General features: G+C 42.5%; 1 protein-coding gene across 2 annotated transcripts in view; it reads right to left on the reverse strand.

The window, feature by feature from the left end:
- TANGO6 (transport and golgi organization 6 homolog) overlaps window positions 1-18,260 on the reverse strand; it is a 251,374-nt gene that overhangs the window by 188,892 nt on the left and 44,222 nt on the right. For both annotated transcript variants that reach the window (XR_004026078.1, XM_003262930.4), the window contains exons 8-9: window positions 2,804-2,916; window positions 828-1,004 (exon numbers count right to left, since the gene is read on the reverse strand). Coding sequence is in view for 1 of the 2 variants with exons in the window: in XM_003262930.4 (XP_003262978.2) it covers window positions 828-1,004; window positions 2,804-2,916 (290 nt within the window). In the remaining variant the exon portion in view is untranslated. The remainder of the gene's footprint in view (window positions 1-827; window positions 1,005-2,803; window positions 2,917-18,260) is intronic.

Genomic DNA, 18,260 nt, shown 5'->3' on the forward strand with positions numbered 1-18,260 from the left:
CTCTACTAAAAATACAAAAAAATTAGCCGGGCGTAGTGGCGGGCGCCTGTAGTCCCAGCTACTCGGAGAGGCTGAGGCAGGAGAATAGCGTGAACCCGGGAGGCGGAGCTTGCAGTGAGCCGAGATTGCGCCACTGCACTCCAGCCTGGGCGACAGAGCGAGACTCTGTCTCAACAAAAAAAAAAAAAAAAAAAAAAAGAAATCCAAACAGGATAGCAGTCACCCGTGAATATTACATGGACTATGACCAACAGGAATTTACGTTCTGAGGTAATAACATTAGATCATCCAGAAAGTGGAAATAATTTAAAATATGCAATTGTGAGATGTTGGAGAAATAAATGATCCATTCCACTAATATTTATTAAGCACTTTCTAATCAATCCCTATAAGAAAAAATTTCCATCATAAAATTACCATAAAAGATAGCTATCAGACAATTTCCCTCAGGAATAAGTCTGACTATAAACACATACATATACCATTTTAAGAGTCAGAAAGATAATTGGATTATTATGGTGTTAAGGGTGAACATGTGTTTGCCCTTTACTCTGATTAACTGGCAAAGACGGTGGAGTAAGTGGGCTTGTTGTGATGCAGAGCTATGAGGCTCCAGTAAATTGCACCAACTATTAGCAGGCATCTTGGGAAAAAACCTGGAGGGTTATTTAAGGCTCACGTTTCATTTAGAGAATATAAATAGCAGGCACCTCAGCCACTTGAGTTTCTGATTTCTTTTCTATCAGCGCCCCTTAGTGGTTGAATCACTGAATGGCCTTTTGGGTGGAACTAAATCTGAAGAGACAGTAACGGATGGGTGGACTCACCTAATGGCCTCTTTGATGGTAATCATAATGCCACCTTGAGTGGCAGCTCTAAACTGACACAGAGAATGGAGAGAGGGCACAGCTTTGTCCAACCCTGCAAATCCTTTCAGGCTGGCAATTGCCTTCTTCCTTTCCAGCTTCCCCAGAATCCATAATAAGATTTCTTGGCAAAGTGACCTGGCAGAAAAAGCAGTTATGAATGAGCTTGTCATCTTACTCCATGCATCTAACAAGCTAACATAAAAAAAGAAAGAAAGGCTGTCAGGTTCCACTGCATTTTAAATGCTGGCACGATCTCCTAGTACTACTGAAATGCAGGAGTGGAAAGTGTGTTTCTTGTGAATTTCAGAATGCAAATATGCTGAAATTCAATGAGTGACTGACTAATCCTTGGCTCTGGCAGCAACCCTGATTTGCCACATGAGCCCCACGTGATTTCTTTCTTTTTTTTTTTTTTTGGTAATTCCAAGTGTACTACTGCCTTTGCATCAGGCACTGTCAAAGAAAGTATACACGGATAAAAATCATCTACTCTCAGCAAGACCAATAGCTGGAGACCAAGAAACAGCATACCAACAAAATATTGCTGATTCCTCAACCCCTTTCATCTGTGCCAATTAACTAGAAGAGGAACTAAATCACTGTTCACATGTTCCTTGTCAGTCTCTGATGAGGACATGACAGTGCTGTGAGGACTTAAGTTTTAAAACAAAAACAAGAGGCCAGGTGCGGTGGCTCACGCCTGTAATCCCAGCATTTTGGGAGGCTGAGGTGAGTGGATCACCTGAGGTCAGGGGTTCAAGATCAGCCTGGCCACATGGTGAAACACTGTCTCTACTAAAACTACAAAAATTAGCTGGGCATGGTGAAAGGTGCCTATAAGCCCAGCTACCCAGGAGGCTGAGGCAGGAGAATCGCCTGAACTCAGGAGGCGGAGGTTGCAGTGAGCCAAGATCACACCACTGCACCCCAGTCTGGGTGACAGAGTGAGACTCCGCCTCAAAAAAAACAAAAACAGGAGTTATTTTATGGACTGTCCCTTGAAACCAAGTTCACAGATGTACAGCCTCCCTCTTCCAATGCATTCTCTCTTGTCGTTGCCATTGCCGCTGTGGGATACAAGGATGTGCTGACTCAAGCTGAAGAGCCAGGGGCACTATGTAAGCTTTGAATAGTACAAAAGATGGTGTTTTCCTTCACCACTTAGCAATGGTGATAATGATAGCTACCATTTATTGAGCTTACTATTTGCCGGGGACTGTACTAAACACATTAATGCATATTTAGTCTTCACAATAACTCTGTGAAGAAGGTACTATTATTGCATATTGGATTACATGTGAGGATCTCCAAACACCAAAAATCATAATTCTGTAGGACTTGAGATAACTCTTACCTGGAGGAAGAAACTATAAATTACTGTGAAAATAGAGCTGATACAAAATGAATCCTACTTAAATTCTACGACAAAGGAGTATTTTCTGGATGACTAAGAAATCCCTTCTTTCTAAACAACACACTGCATCACCAACACCAAATCCCAGGCTAAATTACAAAGTGCCACATTCAGATCTAGATTTTCCAAATGTGTTTTCTAACTCCCCACAAGGTCATTATGATCCATCCCCTATTTCCTTCTTCCTAGACATGTAATTGCAGTATTTCTCACTTATCGAAAAGTGGCATGTTTACACATGTAAACAGAGATTTTGTCTTTGAGATTTAGGACAGAGGCTGAGGAAAGTCATTCTAAAAACTGTATCCAATGCCCTGTGATCTTCAAAATTCTTGTTCTCTTCTAGATGAGCAAAATAGGAAGATCCCAGTGTTTTCCTGACTTTGAAAGGAAATGATAATTTCAAAGTGGCAAATATAAATTCAAAATAAGAACAAAAACAACATGCAAAAAAGACATTACAATTTATAAACAAATAAGATTCTGTTTATAAACAAATAAGGGTCCCTTGATTGTTTACCTTATGTGAGACACACTCTGCTTAGTAAAACAGTAGAGAAGAAAAAGCACCCCCAGGACTGGAAGCAGGGAATCCATCAAAACTGTTAAAGGTTCATTCCCAACCACGTACACCTAGAAAAAAGGAAATGGTGAAGAATAATAATCCCATGACTGCCTGGCCAGAGCAATGAGAATCACACACCAAACACCTAGCAGGGCTCAGCGTCTTAAGCAATATCTCATCTGAATCACACCATTTTAGCTCCAAAGATGTGCTCAGATATGGCAATGAAACCATTTGAGTTTGGCAGATAGGCTGAAACAAGACAGTGAACTGGAACAGCACCATTTCATGTGTGCAGTCCCTAGAACTGCCCAGAATAGGTCAACTACCCTGCTTTCTGACCTCTTCCTTTCCTACTTTTGGCTATGTCTGAGTTTCCTAATCTACCTATTGTTTAACTAGATGATAACTGTCCTACTGCTGAAGGCCCTGCTATTAGGAACAAGTAATTACTACCAAAGGGAAAAACTTAAAACTGGATTTGGAAAATCAAACCAAACCCAAAACACTGCTTATTCCAGTTTCATCACTCTTAAGATGTGACCACCACATGGACATGTCCTATTCTCCCTAATTCTATAAATGTTCAAAGAAATTATCCTGTAGGGCTGGGCACAGTGGCTCATGTCTGTAATCCCAGAATTTTTGGAGGTCATGGAAGGAGGATTGTTTAAGGCCAGGATTCAAGCCTAGCTGGGCAACATAGTAAGACCCCATCTCTACAAAAAAATTTAAAAATTAGCCAGGCTTGGTAGTGCACACCTACAGTCCTAACTACATGGTGGGCTGAGGCAAGAGGATCGCTTGAGCCCAGGAATTCAAAGCTGCAATAAGCTATGATCACGCTACTGCCCTCCAGCCTGGGTGACAGAGTAAGACCCTGTCTCAAAAAAGAAGAAAAGTAATTGCACTCTTCACCTAGATCTGTACTGGCTCTACATGGTTAAGTGTGTGAGGATGTTGACTACTGCCTGTGAAAAAAAAAAAAAAAAAGTGTGTGAGGATGGTGACTTTTATTAATAATCATAATGTTGCATGTTTTAGTTGTACCTTTCAATAAGGCTAGCACAAATGCATTCAATTCAACCAACTTTTACTGAACGCTCACTGGGCTCAAAGCACTGTTTTAGGTACTGTAGTGAATATAAAAATCAGTAAGGGTCATAATCCTTCATATTACTTGTGATATATGGGAAGAATAAAAAAAGTAAACCTATTATTATATTTGAGATGTGGTCTCTCTCACCCAGGTTGGAATGCAGTGGTGCAATCACAGATCACTGCAGCCTCAATCTCCAAGCTCAAGTGATATTCCCATCTCAGCCTCACGGGTAGCCGGGACCACAGGCACACACCAGCATGCATGGCTAATGTTTTGTATTTTTAGTAGAGATGGGGTTTTGCCATGTTGCTTAGGCTGGTCTCGAACTCCTGGGCCCAAGCAATCCTCCTGTCTCGTCCTCCCAAAGTGCTGGAATTACAGGCATGAGCCACTGCACCCAGCCAAGTAAACCAATAATAATAATAATAATAAGGCAGATAATTGAAAGTATCTTAAGAAGTACAAAAATGTTATTCAAAACTCCAATTAAACACGATAGGATTTCAAAATGTAATTCTGTTATAAGAAGTTAATTAAAACCTGATAGTATGGACAGTGATAATGGTAAAAAGAGAAAGAAAATGAGCTGACAATGATTATGCTCATGGTATATGTTCTGGGAATCATAATAGGTTTTTATCTTCCAAGTACTATGCTAGATTCTTTAAAGAGCTAGCTTGTTAAAATTATAACAATCTCACAAAGTCACTACTAGCGGCCCTATTTTGAGGGTGAAAGGGGCCCAGTATGATGGCTCGCACCTGTAATCCCAGCACTTAGGGAGGCAAAGGAGGGAGGATCACTTGAGCCCAGGAGTTTGAGAACAGCCTTGGCAACATGGTGAGACCCCATCTCTATAAAAAATAAAATAAAATACAATACAGTAGAAGGAAGGGAAGGGAAGTTCAAAGAGGCCCTTATTTATAGAAAAGAGTTTTGAAGTAGGAATCAACGTTGTTCATGAAACTAAAGATCATGGAGGCACTTTCATGATCTGGAAAAATCTCTGTACTTTTCCAGTGAATCCTGTCTCTTAAAAATCAACCCTAATTTTTCACATCCCTTAAGCCTCCTGACTCTTCTCTGGAGCCTGTTAGCCAAGGAGCCAGCTTCCTGTGCATGATCTAATCTCCATAAGCCCAGCTAAATGAAGTGCTGTGTACAGCAGCGTTCAGAAGTCATGTACAGGCCTAATGATGATATCACCAATTACAGGAGGCAAAAGAAGAGATTCTTCCAGATAACGTAAAGACCTATTGTTTGGCTTTGGATCCTGTGTTCTCAGAGGTAATCCCTGTGGAGCCATCCTTCCTTACCAGGATTTTTTGTACAAAAAATAATAAGCCCCCAAACAAGAACAACAAAGAAAACAAAAAACAAATGGAGTTAAGTCTTCATTATTTACTGGCTTGATAGGGCCAAAGCACCCCAAACTTTAACAAGAACTCAACTGAGCACATTCCTCAGGGGTATATGTTGTTGCTGATAAATTCCTCTAATTTGGCCGGGGGCGGTGGCTCACACCTATAATCCCAGCACTTTGGGAGGCTGAGGCGGGTGGATCACCTGAGGTCAGGAGTTTGACATCAGCCTGACCAACATGGTGAAACCCCATTTCTACTAAAAATATAAAGTTAGCAGTGCATGGTGGCACATGCCTGTAATCCCAGCTGCTTGGGAAGCTGAGGCAGGAGAATTGCTTGAACCCGGGAGGCGGAAGTTGCAGTAAGCCGAGATCGTGCCTGGGCAACGAGAGTAAAACACCATCTCAAAAAAAAAAAAAAAAAAAATTCCGCTAATTTTTTGTGTGTTTCTTCCTTATACTTTTCTATATCTTCTTATAATGAACAAGTACTACTTGTGCCTAAAATTTAGGAAATAACGTACAGCTATTTATACATATATATTATTTTTATATAAAGATTCAACAAATGTTTATTGAGTGCCACTTTTGTGCTAGCACACTTGCAGCCCTGCAGATACGGTGCTGAACAAAGTATCTGCTTCAAGGAGCTAACATTCTAGTCAAGGAGACAGGCAAGAAACAACAACTATATAATACCAGGTAGTGATGAGTACTAGGAAGAAAAATAAAGCAGGTTAAATGGATAATGATAAGGGGAAGAGCATGCAGAAAGAGAAAGAAAAATTAAGAATAGCCCTTATCAGCTGGGCACTGCGGTTCACGACACCTGTAATCCCAGCACTTTGGGAGGCGGTGGGCGGTGGGCGGTGGGCGGGGGGTGGGGGTGGATCACGAGGTCAGGAGTTCGAGACCAGCCTGGCCAACATGGTGAAACCTGTCTCTACTAAAAATACAAAAGTTAGCCAGACGTAGTGGTGCACACCTATAATCCCAGCTACTCGGGAGGCTGAGGCAGGAGAATCGCTTGAACCTAGGAGGTGGAGGTTGCAGTGAGCCAAGATCATGCCATTGTACTACAGCCTGGGCAATAGAGCAAGACTCTGTCTCAAAAAAATAAAAAAGAATAACCCTTACCAATTTACCAACTAGTATCTATCAAGTTCACAGATAGAAACAGAGAAATAGGACTTTTTTTTTAAGTGAAAAGATTTGGAATTAAGGTTTTCTTTTGGTTCAATCTGATAAATAAATGTTTTCTATAGTATCTTAAAGAATGTCAATGGCCTCTCCTTGATCTATACACAATTGCCACCTCCCTTCCAACACTAATAGTAAATTTCTTCTGTATTGAGCTCAAATCTACCTCCCTTTAAACTTCCTTGATGGAAGTACATGTATCCTTTACAAGTTTTGGGCTGGGTGCAGTGGCTCATGCCTATAATCCCAGCACTTTGAGGCTGAGGTGGTAAGATCACTTGTGCCCAGTTCAAGACCAGCCTGGGCAACATAGCATGACCCCATCTCTACAAAAAATAAAAATTAGCTGGGCATGGTGGTGCATGCCTGTACTTCCAGCTACACTGGAGGCTAAGGCAAGAGGATCTCTTGAGCCCAGGGGCTTGAGGCTGCAGTGAGCCATTGCACTCCAGCCCAAGCAACAGAACAAGATTCTGTCTCTAAAAAATTAATTAAAATAAACAATAAAAGTTTTGGGCTGGGTGTGGTGGCTCACATCTGTAACCCCAGCACTTTGGGAGGCTCAGGAGGGAGGATCACTTGAGTCCAGGAGTTTGAGACCAGCCTGGCCAACATGACAAAACCCTGTCTCTACTAAAAATGCAAAAACTAGCCAGGTGTGGTGGGGTGGGCCTGTAATTCCAGCTACTCAAGAGGCTGAGGCACGAGAATCATTGCTTGAACCCAGGAGATAGAAGTTGCAGTGAGCCAAGATTGCGACTACTGCACTCCAGCCTGGGTGACAGAGTGAGACATTCCAGCCTGGGTGACAGAGTGAGACACTGTCTCAAAAAATAAAATAAAATAAAAATTAAAAAATTTTGGACTAGTCATCTAAAAACAATATTCAAAATCAGTTTCACATAACTATGTACAATTATGTGTCAATTAAAATTTTAAAATAATAAAAATACATAATTTTTAAAAATACAGTTTCTTTTATCTGCCTTAAGCACTGCTATGCATCCTAATGACCAGATTGATTTTGGAGATGAAAGATATGCAATGGTACTTATTAAATTGATCCAGCACAAGTTCTGCCTCCTCCATAAGCCTGCCATATATTTACTCTTCAACTGTTCATTCATTCATTCACTCATTCATTCAAATATTGAGCACCTAACCACTATGAAATGATTTTTCTTCTTTAAATTCCAATTGCACTTTAGAGCCTGTGACATATAATTGGTCCAGGAATATAGTACATAGTTATCTCCCAACTCCTGAACTAGCCTGGAAGGCAAAAGTCAAGCTCCCTTTTTCAGCACCTATCAGAGTAGATTATGAAGTAGCGTTACCTGAATTTTTGGTGAATAGGCAGTAAATACAGTAGTACACAATTTAAAGGAAGCCCACTGTTACTGCTTTTATTTTTTTATTTTATATTTTTATTTTTTGAGACAAAGTCTTGCTCTGTTGTCCAGGCTGGAGTGCAGTGGCATGATCTCAGCTCACTGCAACCTCCACCTCCCGGGTTCAAGTGATTCTCGTGCCTCAGCCTCCCGAGTAGCTGAGACTACAGGCACATCCCACCATGACTGGCTAATTGTTACTGCTTTTATGAAGCAAACAATAACTGCCATGTACTGCATTCCACTCAAGAGTGAGCCAGGTATTCAGCCAAACATTTAACATACAGAAAGTCTTCATAAGAGGAGTCCCGCAGGTGAAGAATTTTTGTTCCTATTCTAAAAATGCAGAAAACTGAGGCTCAGAGAAGCAGTCGGTCAGTTGAGCAAAGACACATTGTTACCAAATGGCAGAACCAGGATAAACCCAGATCTGTCTGAGACAAAATCCATTCACAATCCACATAGAGGGAAAGCAGATTAGTGGTTGCCAGGGACTCGGAGGAGGTTAGAATGGGGACTGATTGCTTCATGGATATGGGAGTTCCATGTAGAGTGATGAAAAAGTTCTGAGACTAGATAGTGGTGATGGTTGGGCAACATCGTGAATAAACTTAATGCCACTAAATTATAACATTTCAAATGGTTAAAATGTAAATCTCATATGTATTTACTACAATATTAAAAATCCCCAAACACATACCCCTGGCCTCTCAATACTTACCTCCTTCCTCTATGCATAATGAGATTTTCATTGCTTCAGTTCCTAGCCTATACCAATTTTATCCCAGCTGTCCCCACCCTCAGAGTCAGTATGCCAGCTTGTCAGGCTTTTAATAACCCTAGTCCTGCAAGCTCCGTAAGCTGGAGCTGAAGTGTCCGTGTGGCACCATGGACAGCGGCTTCTGTAACACCTCCCCTTCCTCCTACTTATACAGCTCCCTTTTCTTATACAGCCCCCTTCTATTAATACCAAGTTTTCCAGTAGATCTCCAGGGGTATACTCTTGCCAGATGCTTCCAAGGACAGCCCCCTTCTTCCAATCTCTTGCCTAGTACTGAACTCCTATGCAGGTTAAAGTTCAGTCTGCAGGTGACATCCAACATTACCCCGTATTTACACTCCCAAAGTAGAATCTGATCACTTCCCCCTTATCGTCCCCTGATCATTGGCTTATATTTGGAGTTTGGTAACCTATTCAGGGAAATGAGAGGCTGGACTGATTCAGCCAATGCTGCATTTCGAACTCAGCCAGGACTTACAATAGCCAAACAATGCACTAAAAAGGAATAATCCTTCCCATGAAATCATACTACACATGGAAGAAATGGTTGGGGTAGTTCCGTCCAGCCTCCTCCACATTGGACTGGTGACGGTATGGACTGAGGAAGCAGCGAAGGCACAACAGACAAGCTGTTCCTGCCACATGGAGGTCAGGGCCTGATTGCTCCATCTCTGTGCCCCAACATCTGGGTGTTGTATGATTTCCTTGGACTGTGCTTATGTTCAGTCTCTTTCTAGTTGGGGCGGGGTGGGGCGGGGGGTGGGTCTTCCCTGATCACGTGGAGGCAAAGTGAGATGGGAATTCAAGTTCTGAAACACAATACGATACTTCACGTGTTATTTTTCTTTTCCTTTCTTTTGGGGGGGGGCTTTTTTTTTTTTTTTTTTGAAACACAGTTTCACTCTGTCGCCCAGACAGGAATGCAGTGGCATGATCTTGGCTCACTGCAACCTCTGCCTCTTGGATTCAACCAGTTCTTGTGACTCAGCCTCCCAAGTAGGTGGGATTACAGGTGTGTGCCACCATGCCCGGCTAATTTTTGTATTTTTAGTAGACACGGTTTTGCCATGTTGGCCAGGCTGGTCTCAACTCCTGATCTCAAGTGGTCCGCCAGCCCCACTTCCTAAAGTGCTGGGATTACAGGCGTGAGCCACTGTGCCTGGCCACTTCATGTATGATTTCTACCTACGATAAAAATGTTCCTAAGAAGCCTATCACTGAAAGTTCCCTTTTTTAATAGTATAATGGTTGGGTATGTCTTACATAGAGTTATTTATTAATATTTCCACTGACCAGTTGTGTGACTTAACACAAATCAGTGGACTTCTCTGAGTCTGTTTCCTTATGTGTAAAACAAGGTTGGATGAATGGTGCTGTAAGGCCTCTTTCGTATCTCATCTATGATTCTCTGACTTGACTGCAAGTTTGCTCATTTCCTTCATTCCCTTTTGGTACCTCAATCATTAAGAGGTGAGACTAGTTGAAAAAAATTAACCACCCCTCCAAAAAAAAATGCAAAACAACTGAAGCTTCAACGTGACCAGATGTAACAAGTTTCTAACCCTTCCTCATATGCTTTCTGTTATGCTATCAGTCCTGAAGTTAGTCCTTTAAAGATGACATCATGTTCAGTTGAAAGGTTTTTTGGTTACTCTAGGTATTTCCACAACTAGGGATCCCCAAACAAAATACCAAGATATGGGAAAGCTGAAGCAGTGAAGGGAGAGACCTTACGGTAGCTTTTCAATTGCGTGGTGTGATAAAAGCCTCTCTGGGGTTAAGTGAAAGGATGCCTGGAAGAAAGGATGAACCTGGCCCGGGCGCGGTGGCTCACGTCTGTAATCCCAGTACTTTGGGAAGCCAAGGCAGGCAGATTGCCTGAGGTAAGGAGTTCAAGACCAGCCTGGCAACATTGTGAAACCCTGTTTCTACTAAAAATACAAAAAATTAGCTGGGTGTGGTGGTGGGTACCTATAATCCAAGTTACTCGGGAGGCTCAGGCAGGAGAATCCCTTGAACCTGGGAGGCGGAGGTTGCAGTGAGCCGAGATCACGCCACACCACTGCACTCCAGCCTGGGTGACAGAGACTCCATCTCAAAAAAAAAAGAAAAAGAAAAAGAAAGAAAGACTGAACCTCCACTTACCTGTGGCTTTTCAAATACAAACATGTAGCATGTAGCAAGAGCTGAGGGGCAAAGTCAGAGGCCAATGTGGGTCAATGAAAACAGATTAGGCAAGGATACAGACTGGTACCAACAACCCCAGTGGCAGTCTGGGGATTTCCACATTTCTTCCTGATTGCACCTCGGCTTTCTTTTGCAGATCCAGCCAGCTATGATATGAGGCGTCTGCGGCTAAGACTTAAAATCCTTCATCTAAGCTTAGAGGGCTGCTCTGCAATAAGCGATAGGATGATCTTAGCTATGGCCCACACACTACTGTAACTCTTTGTCTACTTGACTAGGAACGCCTTGAAGGCAGCAGTCGGCTCTTAATCATTTCTGTATTTGTGAACCTGGCAAAGTGTCTGGCTTTCAGTAAATACCTGATAAATGTTTTTGTGACTGATTGAATCAAAGAATAAATGAACAAAGTAGGCTGCTATTTTCCAAAAGCTCTATTTTTGTGGAGAAATTACAATGCCCTATGCATTTCCTTTCTCTTTCCCTCCCTCCCTGCCTTCCTTCCTTCCTCTCTCCCTCCCTCCTTCCCTCCCTCTTTCCTTTCCCTCCCTCCCTCCCCCTTTCCTTTCCCTCCCTCCCTTCCCCCCTCCCTCCCTTTCTTCTTTCCTTCCTTCCTTCCTTAAGCTGTAGCTACAGGTGATTCCATCAGTGCTAACTAACAGAGCAGAATCATAGAACTTCAGCCATGGAAGGGAGAGCAGACTGAGCAAAGCTGGACTGTACATTGGCTTGTATAGCATCTAACTTCAATATCTGGAGGATGGAATTTTTCTGGAAGGATTGGCTAGAAATTTAAAAGAGAAAGAAAAAAGTGGGTGGAATCAAAATGGTCAAAAAAATTAAGAATAAACGTGTTTCTGTTTCAAAGCAAACAAAATAAAACAAAACAGAATGGAGTTCTCACATGCTCCATTTCTTTCTTTTTTTTGAATTCTTGAGAGGGAGCCTTGCTCTGTCACCCAGGCTGGAAAGAAGTGGTGCAACCTTGGCTCACTGCAACCTCCGCCTCCCCAGTTCAGGTGATTCTCCTGCCTCACCAACCCGAATAGCTGGGATTACAGATGCCCATTATGCCCAGCTAATTTCTTTTTTTTTTTTTTTGAGATGGAGTTTTGCTCTTGTTACCTAGGCTGGAGTGCAATGGTGCGATCTCGGCCTACTGCAACCTCCCCCTCCCAGCTACAAGTGATTCTCCTGCCTCAGCCTCCTGAGTAGCTGGGATTATAGGTGTGCGCCACCACACCTGGCTAATTTCTGTATTTTTAGTAGAGATGGGGTTTCACCATGTTGGCCAGGCTGATCTTGAACTCCTGACCTCAAGCGATCCACCCACCTCGGCCTCCCAAAGTCTTTTTTTTTTTTTTGAGATGGAGTCTCCCTCTGTTGCCCCGGTTGGAGTGCACTGGTGCAATCTCGGCTCCCTGCAACCTCTGCCTCCCAGGTTCAAGTAATTCTCCTGCCTCAGCCTCCTGAATAGCTGGGATTAGAGGCACCTGCCATCACATCCAGCTAATTTTTTTTTATTTTTTTGGTAGTAGAGATGGGGTTTCGCCATGTTGGCCAGGCTGTTTTTGAACTCCTGACCTCAGGTGATCCAACTGCCTTGGTCTCCCAAAGTGCTGGGATTATAGACATGAGCAACCACGCCTGGTCTAATTTTTGTATTTTTAGTAAAGACAGGGTTTCACCATATTGGCCAGGCTGGTCTTGAACTCCTGACTCAAGCAGTCCACCCACCTTGGCCTCCCAAAGTGCTGGGATTATAGGCGTGAGCCACCACACCCGGCCATGTGCCCCATTTCTCATTTCATAGACTTCCATGACATTGCTAAGCATGTCCCTTAGAGACTACTGCAGAGTAGTTGAAAGAGCACAGGGAAGTCAGTAGTCAGGAAACTTGGATGTTAATTTTGTTTCTGTCACCTTTGTGACTGCCCCAAATTACACGTTAAATGAGTGAACATGGATAAGACATTTAAGTCTCTCTCAGTCTCCATTTTCTCATTTATAATGTAGGCATCAAGCCTTTGGCATAAGGACCAATTAAGATAATTCATGTTAAAAGATTTTGTGAAATATACACCCCATACAAATGTTAGATTTCTTCCTAAATGTTTTATATGTTTGATGCTATTGTGAACGGAAATATTTTCTTAACTTATGGGCTTATCTTTTACAGGGATGTACATGTGTGGGAATACAAACATGATGGGCCTATTCGGAATCAAGCTGACTGAATCCTAACACTGAAATTCAGTACAGGCTGGAACTTGATTTTACACCTCCTAAAGATTAAACTAGTCAAATACAGCCTTCTAAAACATTACAGTGATCTTTCTGAAAGTAGTGTTCCAGAACTTCTAATGCACTTGCTGAGTGTAATTAAGACTTGTGAGAGGAAAAAAGAACAAGGCAAGTTACCTAATATAGCAAGTATTTTGCACTGTGCATGCTTTCAGAACATATTGCATAAGATCGTCTTTTTAAAAAACAAGTTTCCCTGAACCAAAAGAGAACTGACAGTTTTTTAAGCACTTATGTGCTACAATATGCCATGAACCCACCAAGTTACCTTATTTCATCCTCACAAATCAAGTGTTAAATAAGTTACCTAAAGTTGCATGGACAGTCAACTTTGGAGCCAGATTCCAACCTAGGTCTGTCTGGCTCAAAGGTGCTACACCATACCAGAGAGTCTGAACCAAAGCATTTAGAAAAGCTAACATTTGCAATTCCCACAGCCTTGAAGATACTTCTTTCGGTCTTTTGCTTGTAATTCAAGGTCACAGTTCAATTGCACATGGATGTTTCCAGAAAGAATTATTGCCAGTGCAGGGAACCAAAATTAGAAAGAGACTAACTTTTCACTATAAAGTTTTTTGTCCTCTTAAATTTGTACCATGTGTAAATATGATCTTTTCTAAACACAGAAAGGGAGAGTGAAAGGGAAGGAAAGATTGGTTCCTGGACCTGCTCTGCCACTCCCCAGCTGTATGATTTGGAACAAGTCACTTCACAAAATCTTTTGGATTTTATTTTCTTTACTACAAAATGAGGGGTTAATCTGTCAAAACTCATAGACTATACAACTCCAACAGTGAACCCCAATGTAAACTATGGACTTTGGATGATACTGAGGCATTAAGGTGGGTTCATCAATTGTAACAAATATACCAGGCTGTCTGGAGATAGATATACGGGAACTCCCTGTACTTTCCACTTAATTTTTCTGTGAACCTAAAACTGCTCTTAAAAAATAAAGTCTATTGGTAGGCGTGGTGGCTTACGCCTGTAATCCCAGCACTTTGGGAGGCTGAGGCGGGTGGATCACTTGAGGTCAGGAGTTCAAGAACAACCCAGCCAATATAGCGAAGACCTACTTTTGCTAAAAATACAAAAATTAGCCGGGCATGGTGGTACATGCCTGTAATCCCAGGTGTAATCCCAGCTACTCAGAGGCTGAGGTAGGAGAACCACTTGAACTCAGGAGGCAGAGGCTGCAATAAGCTGAGATTGCACCACTGCACTCCAGCCTGGGTGACAGAGCGAAACTCAGGTTCAAAAAATAATAATAATAATAAATAAAGTCTATTTAAAAAGTGAGAGGTTACACTAAATTATTTCTTTTTTTTTTTTTTTTTTTTTTTTTTTTGAGACAGAGTATCGCTCTGTCGCCCAGGCTGGAGTGCAGTGGCTCAATCTCGGCTCACTGCAAGCTCCGCCTCCCGGGTTCACGCCATTCTCCTGCCTCAGCCTCTCCGAGTAGCTGGGACTACAGGCGCCCGCCACCACGCCCGGCTAATTTTTTGTATTTTTTAGTAGAGACGGGGTTTCACCATGGTCTCGATCTCCTGACCTCGTGATCCGCCCGCCTCGGCCTCCCAAAGTGCTGGGATTACAAGCGTGAGCCACCGCGCCCGGCCGACACTAAATTATTTCTGAAGTTCCTTCCAGTTCTAAGATTCTATTATTCTAATGTACTCTGCAAACCTAATTAAAAATTCAGAAAGAGGAGTCAAATATCCAATCTGACAGAATAGCTGTAATTAGAAATTCATTAAGATTAAATGGAGAAAAGACTTGGCTAATTAAAGGCAAGATTCCCTGAATCTGGAAACAGAGAGATAAAATGGAAATGAGAATGGAGGAAATAAACTAATTAAGTGCCTCCTAGTTTTTCCTACCCTAACATTTCTTCTGCTTTTAGGAAGAGTGTCAGGCAAGTACTGTGAAGAATACTACAAGGAAATGTTTTCCCCATTTCAGAATCTAGCCAATCCTCTTACGAGCAAAAAATGTCCAAATAAAAAGGAATTGCAACTCTCTTACATTGTCCTACCCAGAACCAATCTCTGTGCAGTCTAGGCCTCCCTTCACCTCTCTAGACAAAGAATACACTATTAATCCTTCTCATACCAGGGAGGGCAAATAATTTAAGCATTCTAGGGTTTGGGCCCCAGGCATTCAGAGCAAAAGGACAGAATGGAGAACCACTGGACTAAAAGTGTTTTGAGCTGCATATCCCCTTTATGTCTTAGATAATTTTACCAGATAGAAGGTACATACATAGAGGTGAGAATCATTTATGCAGATGAAGTACACGTGGCTATGCTAGGTTTTCAATTCAATTCACCCAGCACCTATGAATGCACCTACATGCGGAGAACTTTCCTCCTGGCCCCCCAGAGCCATCAGAACCACCTGCTCTACTCCCTGCTGGAGTGAAGGATGCAAGAGTAAAAAGCCCTTCCCCTATAATTTTTCCCATCATAAAATTTTCATTCAGAGCATTGAGGGTTTATTCTTTTTTTTTTTTTTTTTTTAGACAGAGTCTCGCTCTGTTGCCCAGGCTGGAGTGCAGTGGCACGATCTCGGCTCACTGCAACCTCTGCCTCCCCGGTTCAAGCGATTCTCCTGCCTCAGCCTCCCAAGTAGGTAGGATTACAGGCAAGAGCCACCACGCCCGGCTAATTTTTTTGTATTTTTAGTAGAGACAGGGTTTCACCATGCTGGCCAGGCTGGTCTTGAACTCCTGACCTCAAGTGATTTGCCCGCCTTGGCCTCCCAAAGTGCTGGGATGATAGGCATGAGCCACTGTGCCTGGCCCTAGAAGGAAATATTTCTAATATGCAATCCTTGCCTTTTTAAACAAAGTATATTGGACATACCAGCCCCAACAAACCTTGCTTTTCAAATTCTTATGCCCTTTTTGAGTAGTTTTTTGGTGTTCTTTCTTGTTCCTCTCTGCTGGCATTCTCTTGTCATTGTGCCTTATTTAGTCTAACTTCTATTTTTTAACTTTGAATTCTCCTATGGTCTAAAAAATCAGATAACCTGCAGTCTGATCAGGATAGTGTATAAAGGTGACACGGGCTGCTCTGCAGCTAGTGCACAGCCTCTGGGGTGGCCACTGGGTGGATGGTGGCAATGGTGCACATGACAGGGGATGTCAAGGTGAAAATGCCAAGTGAGGCACCAAGATAAAATAGACCTACACTCCAAAGGAAGACACCAGACTAAGATGAGAACAGGTCGGGGATTATAAAAACTGCTCTTCCAGAAAGAGGGGAGAGAAGGATCAAAAGTATGGAAGGGCCGAGCATGGTGGCTCATGCCTGTAATCCCAGCACTTTGGGAGGCCGAGGCAGGTGGATCACCTGAGGTCAGAAGTTTGAGACCAGCCTGGACAACATAGCAAAACCCCATCTCTACTAAAAATACAAAAATTAGCTAGGTGTGGTGGCTGGCGCCTGTAATCCCAGCTTCTTGGGAGGCTGAGGCAAGAGAATCGCTTGAACCTGGGAGGCAGAGGTTGCAGTAAGCCGAGATCGCACCACCGCACTCCAGCCTGGGCGACAGAGCGAGACTCGGTCTCAAAAAAAGAAACTATGGGCCAAGTGCAATGGCTCATGCCTGTAATCCCAGCACTTTGGGAGGCTGAGGCAGGTGGATCACCTGAGGTCAGGAGTTCGAGACCAGCCTGGCCAACATGGTGAAACCCCGTCTCTACTAAAATATACAAAAAATTAACCAGGCGTGGTGCCAGGCACCTATAATCCCAGCTACTGGGGAGGCTGAGGCAGAAGAATTGCTTGAACCCAAGAGGCGGGGGTTGCAGTGAGCTGAGATCATGCCATTGTACTCCAGCCTGGGCAATAAGAGCAAAAATCTGTCTCAAAAAAAAAAAAAGTATGGAGAGACTGAGATGAGATTGGTGAGGAGGATTTCTCTGGAGTGAGCTGTTTGTTAAGCCAGGAGCCCATCCCTCAACTCATCAATAATGAAAAGACAATAACCCAATTTAAAAATGGACAAAAAATTAGCCAGGTGTGGTGGTGCACACCTGTAATCCGAGCTACATGGGAGGCTGAGGTAGCAGGATTGCTTGAACCTGGGAGGCAGAGGTTGTTGCAGCGAGCTGAGATTGTGCCACTGCACTCCAGCCTGGGAGACAGAGCAAGACTGTCTCAGAAAAAAAAAAAAAAAAAATGGACAAAGGGCCTTAATAGACATTTCTCCAAAGAAGACATGAAAATGGCCAATAAACACATGAAAAGCTGTTCAATATCATTAGCCATTAGGAAACGTAAATCAAAATGACAATAAGATACTACTTTACTCCCACTAGGAGGACTATAATAAAAAAGGCAAGACAGGTAAAAAATTTTGGCCAGATGTAGAGACATTGGAGCCCTCATATATTGCTGGTGGGAATGTAAAATGGTGTAGCTGCTTCAGAAATGTTTGGCAGGTCCTCAAAAGGTTAAACATACAGTTACAATATGATCCAGCATTCCACTCCAAGGTATATAGGCAAAAGAAACGATAACAGGCTCACACAAAAACTAATAAAGTACACCAATGTTTATAGCAACATTATTCATAAGAGCTAAATTGCGAAAACAACCCAAATATCCATCAACAGATGAACAGATAAGTAAAATGAGGTACATCCATATAATGGCATACTTTTTGGCAATAAGAAGGACTGAAGTACTGCTTCATGCTGCAATACAAATGAACCTTAAAAACATCATGCTCCAGTGCAGTGGTGTTTACAACTAATTAATCACAACCAGTTACAGATTTCTTTGACCCCTTTCCGCTCTGACTGCTTCACTTGACTAGATTTGAAAGAAGCCAATCACAAAAGACCATAAATTGTATGATTCCATTGATATGAAATGTCCAGAATAGGCAAATCTATAGAGACAGAAAATAGATGAGTGGTTGCCTAAGGCTATGAGCAGAGTGGGGAGAATGGAGAATGACAGCTAATGGATATGGGTTTCTTTTAAGGGGAACAAAAATATTCTAAAATTAGACTGACGATGGTTGTAAAACCCTATGAACATACTAAAAAACACCGAGCTGTACACTTGAAATGAGTG

This window comes from Nomascus leucogenys, chromosome 2 (assembly GCF_006542625.1).
Source record: "Nomascus leucogenys isolate Asia chromosome 2, Asia_NLE_v1, whole genome shotgun sequence".
NCBI lineage: Eukaryota > Metazoa > Chordata > Mammalia > Primates > Hylobatidae > Nomascus > Nomascus leucogenys.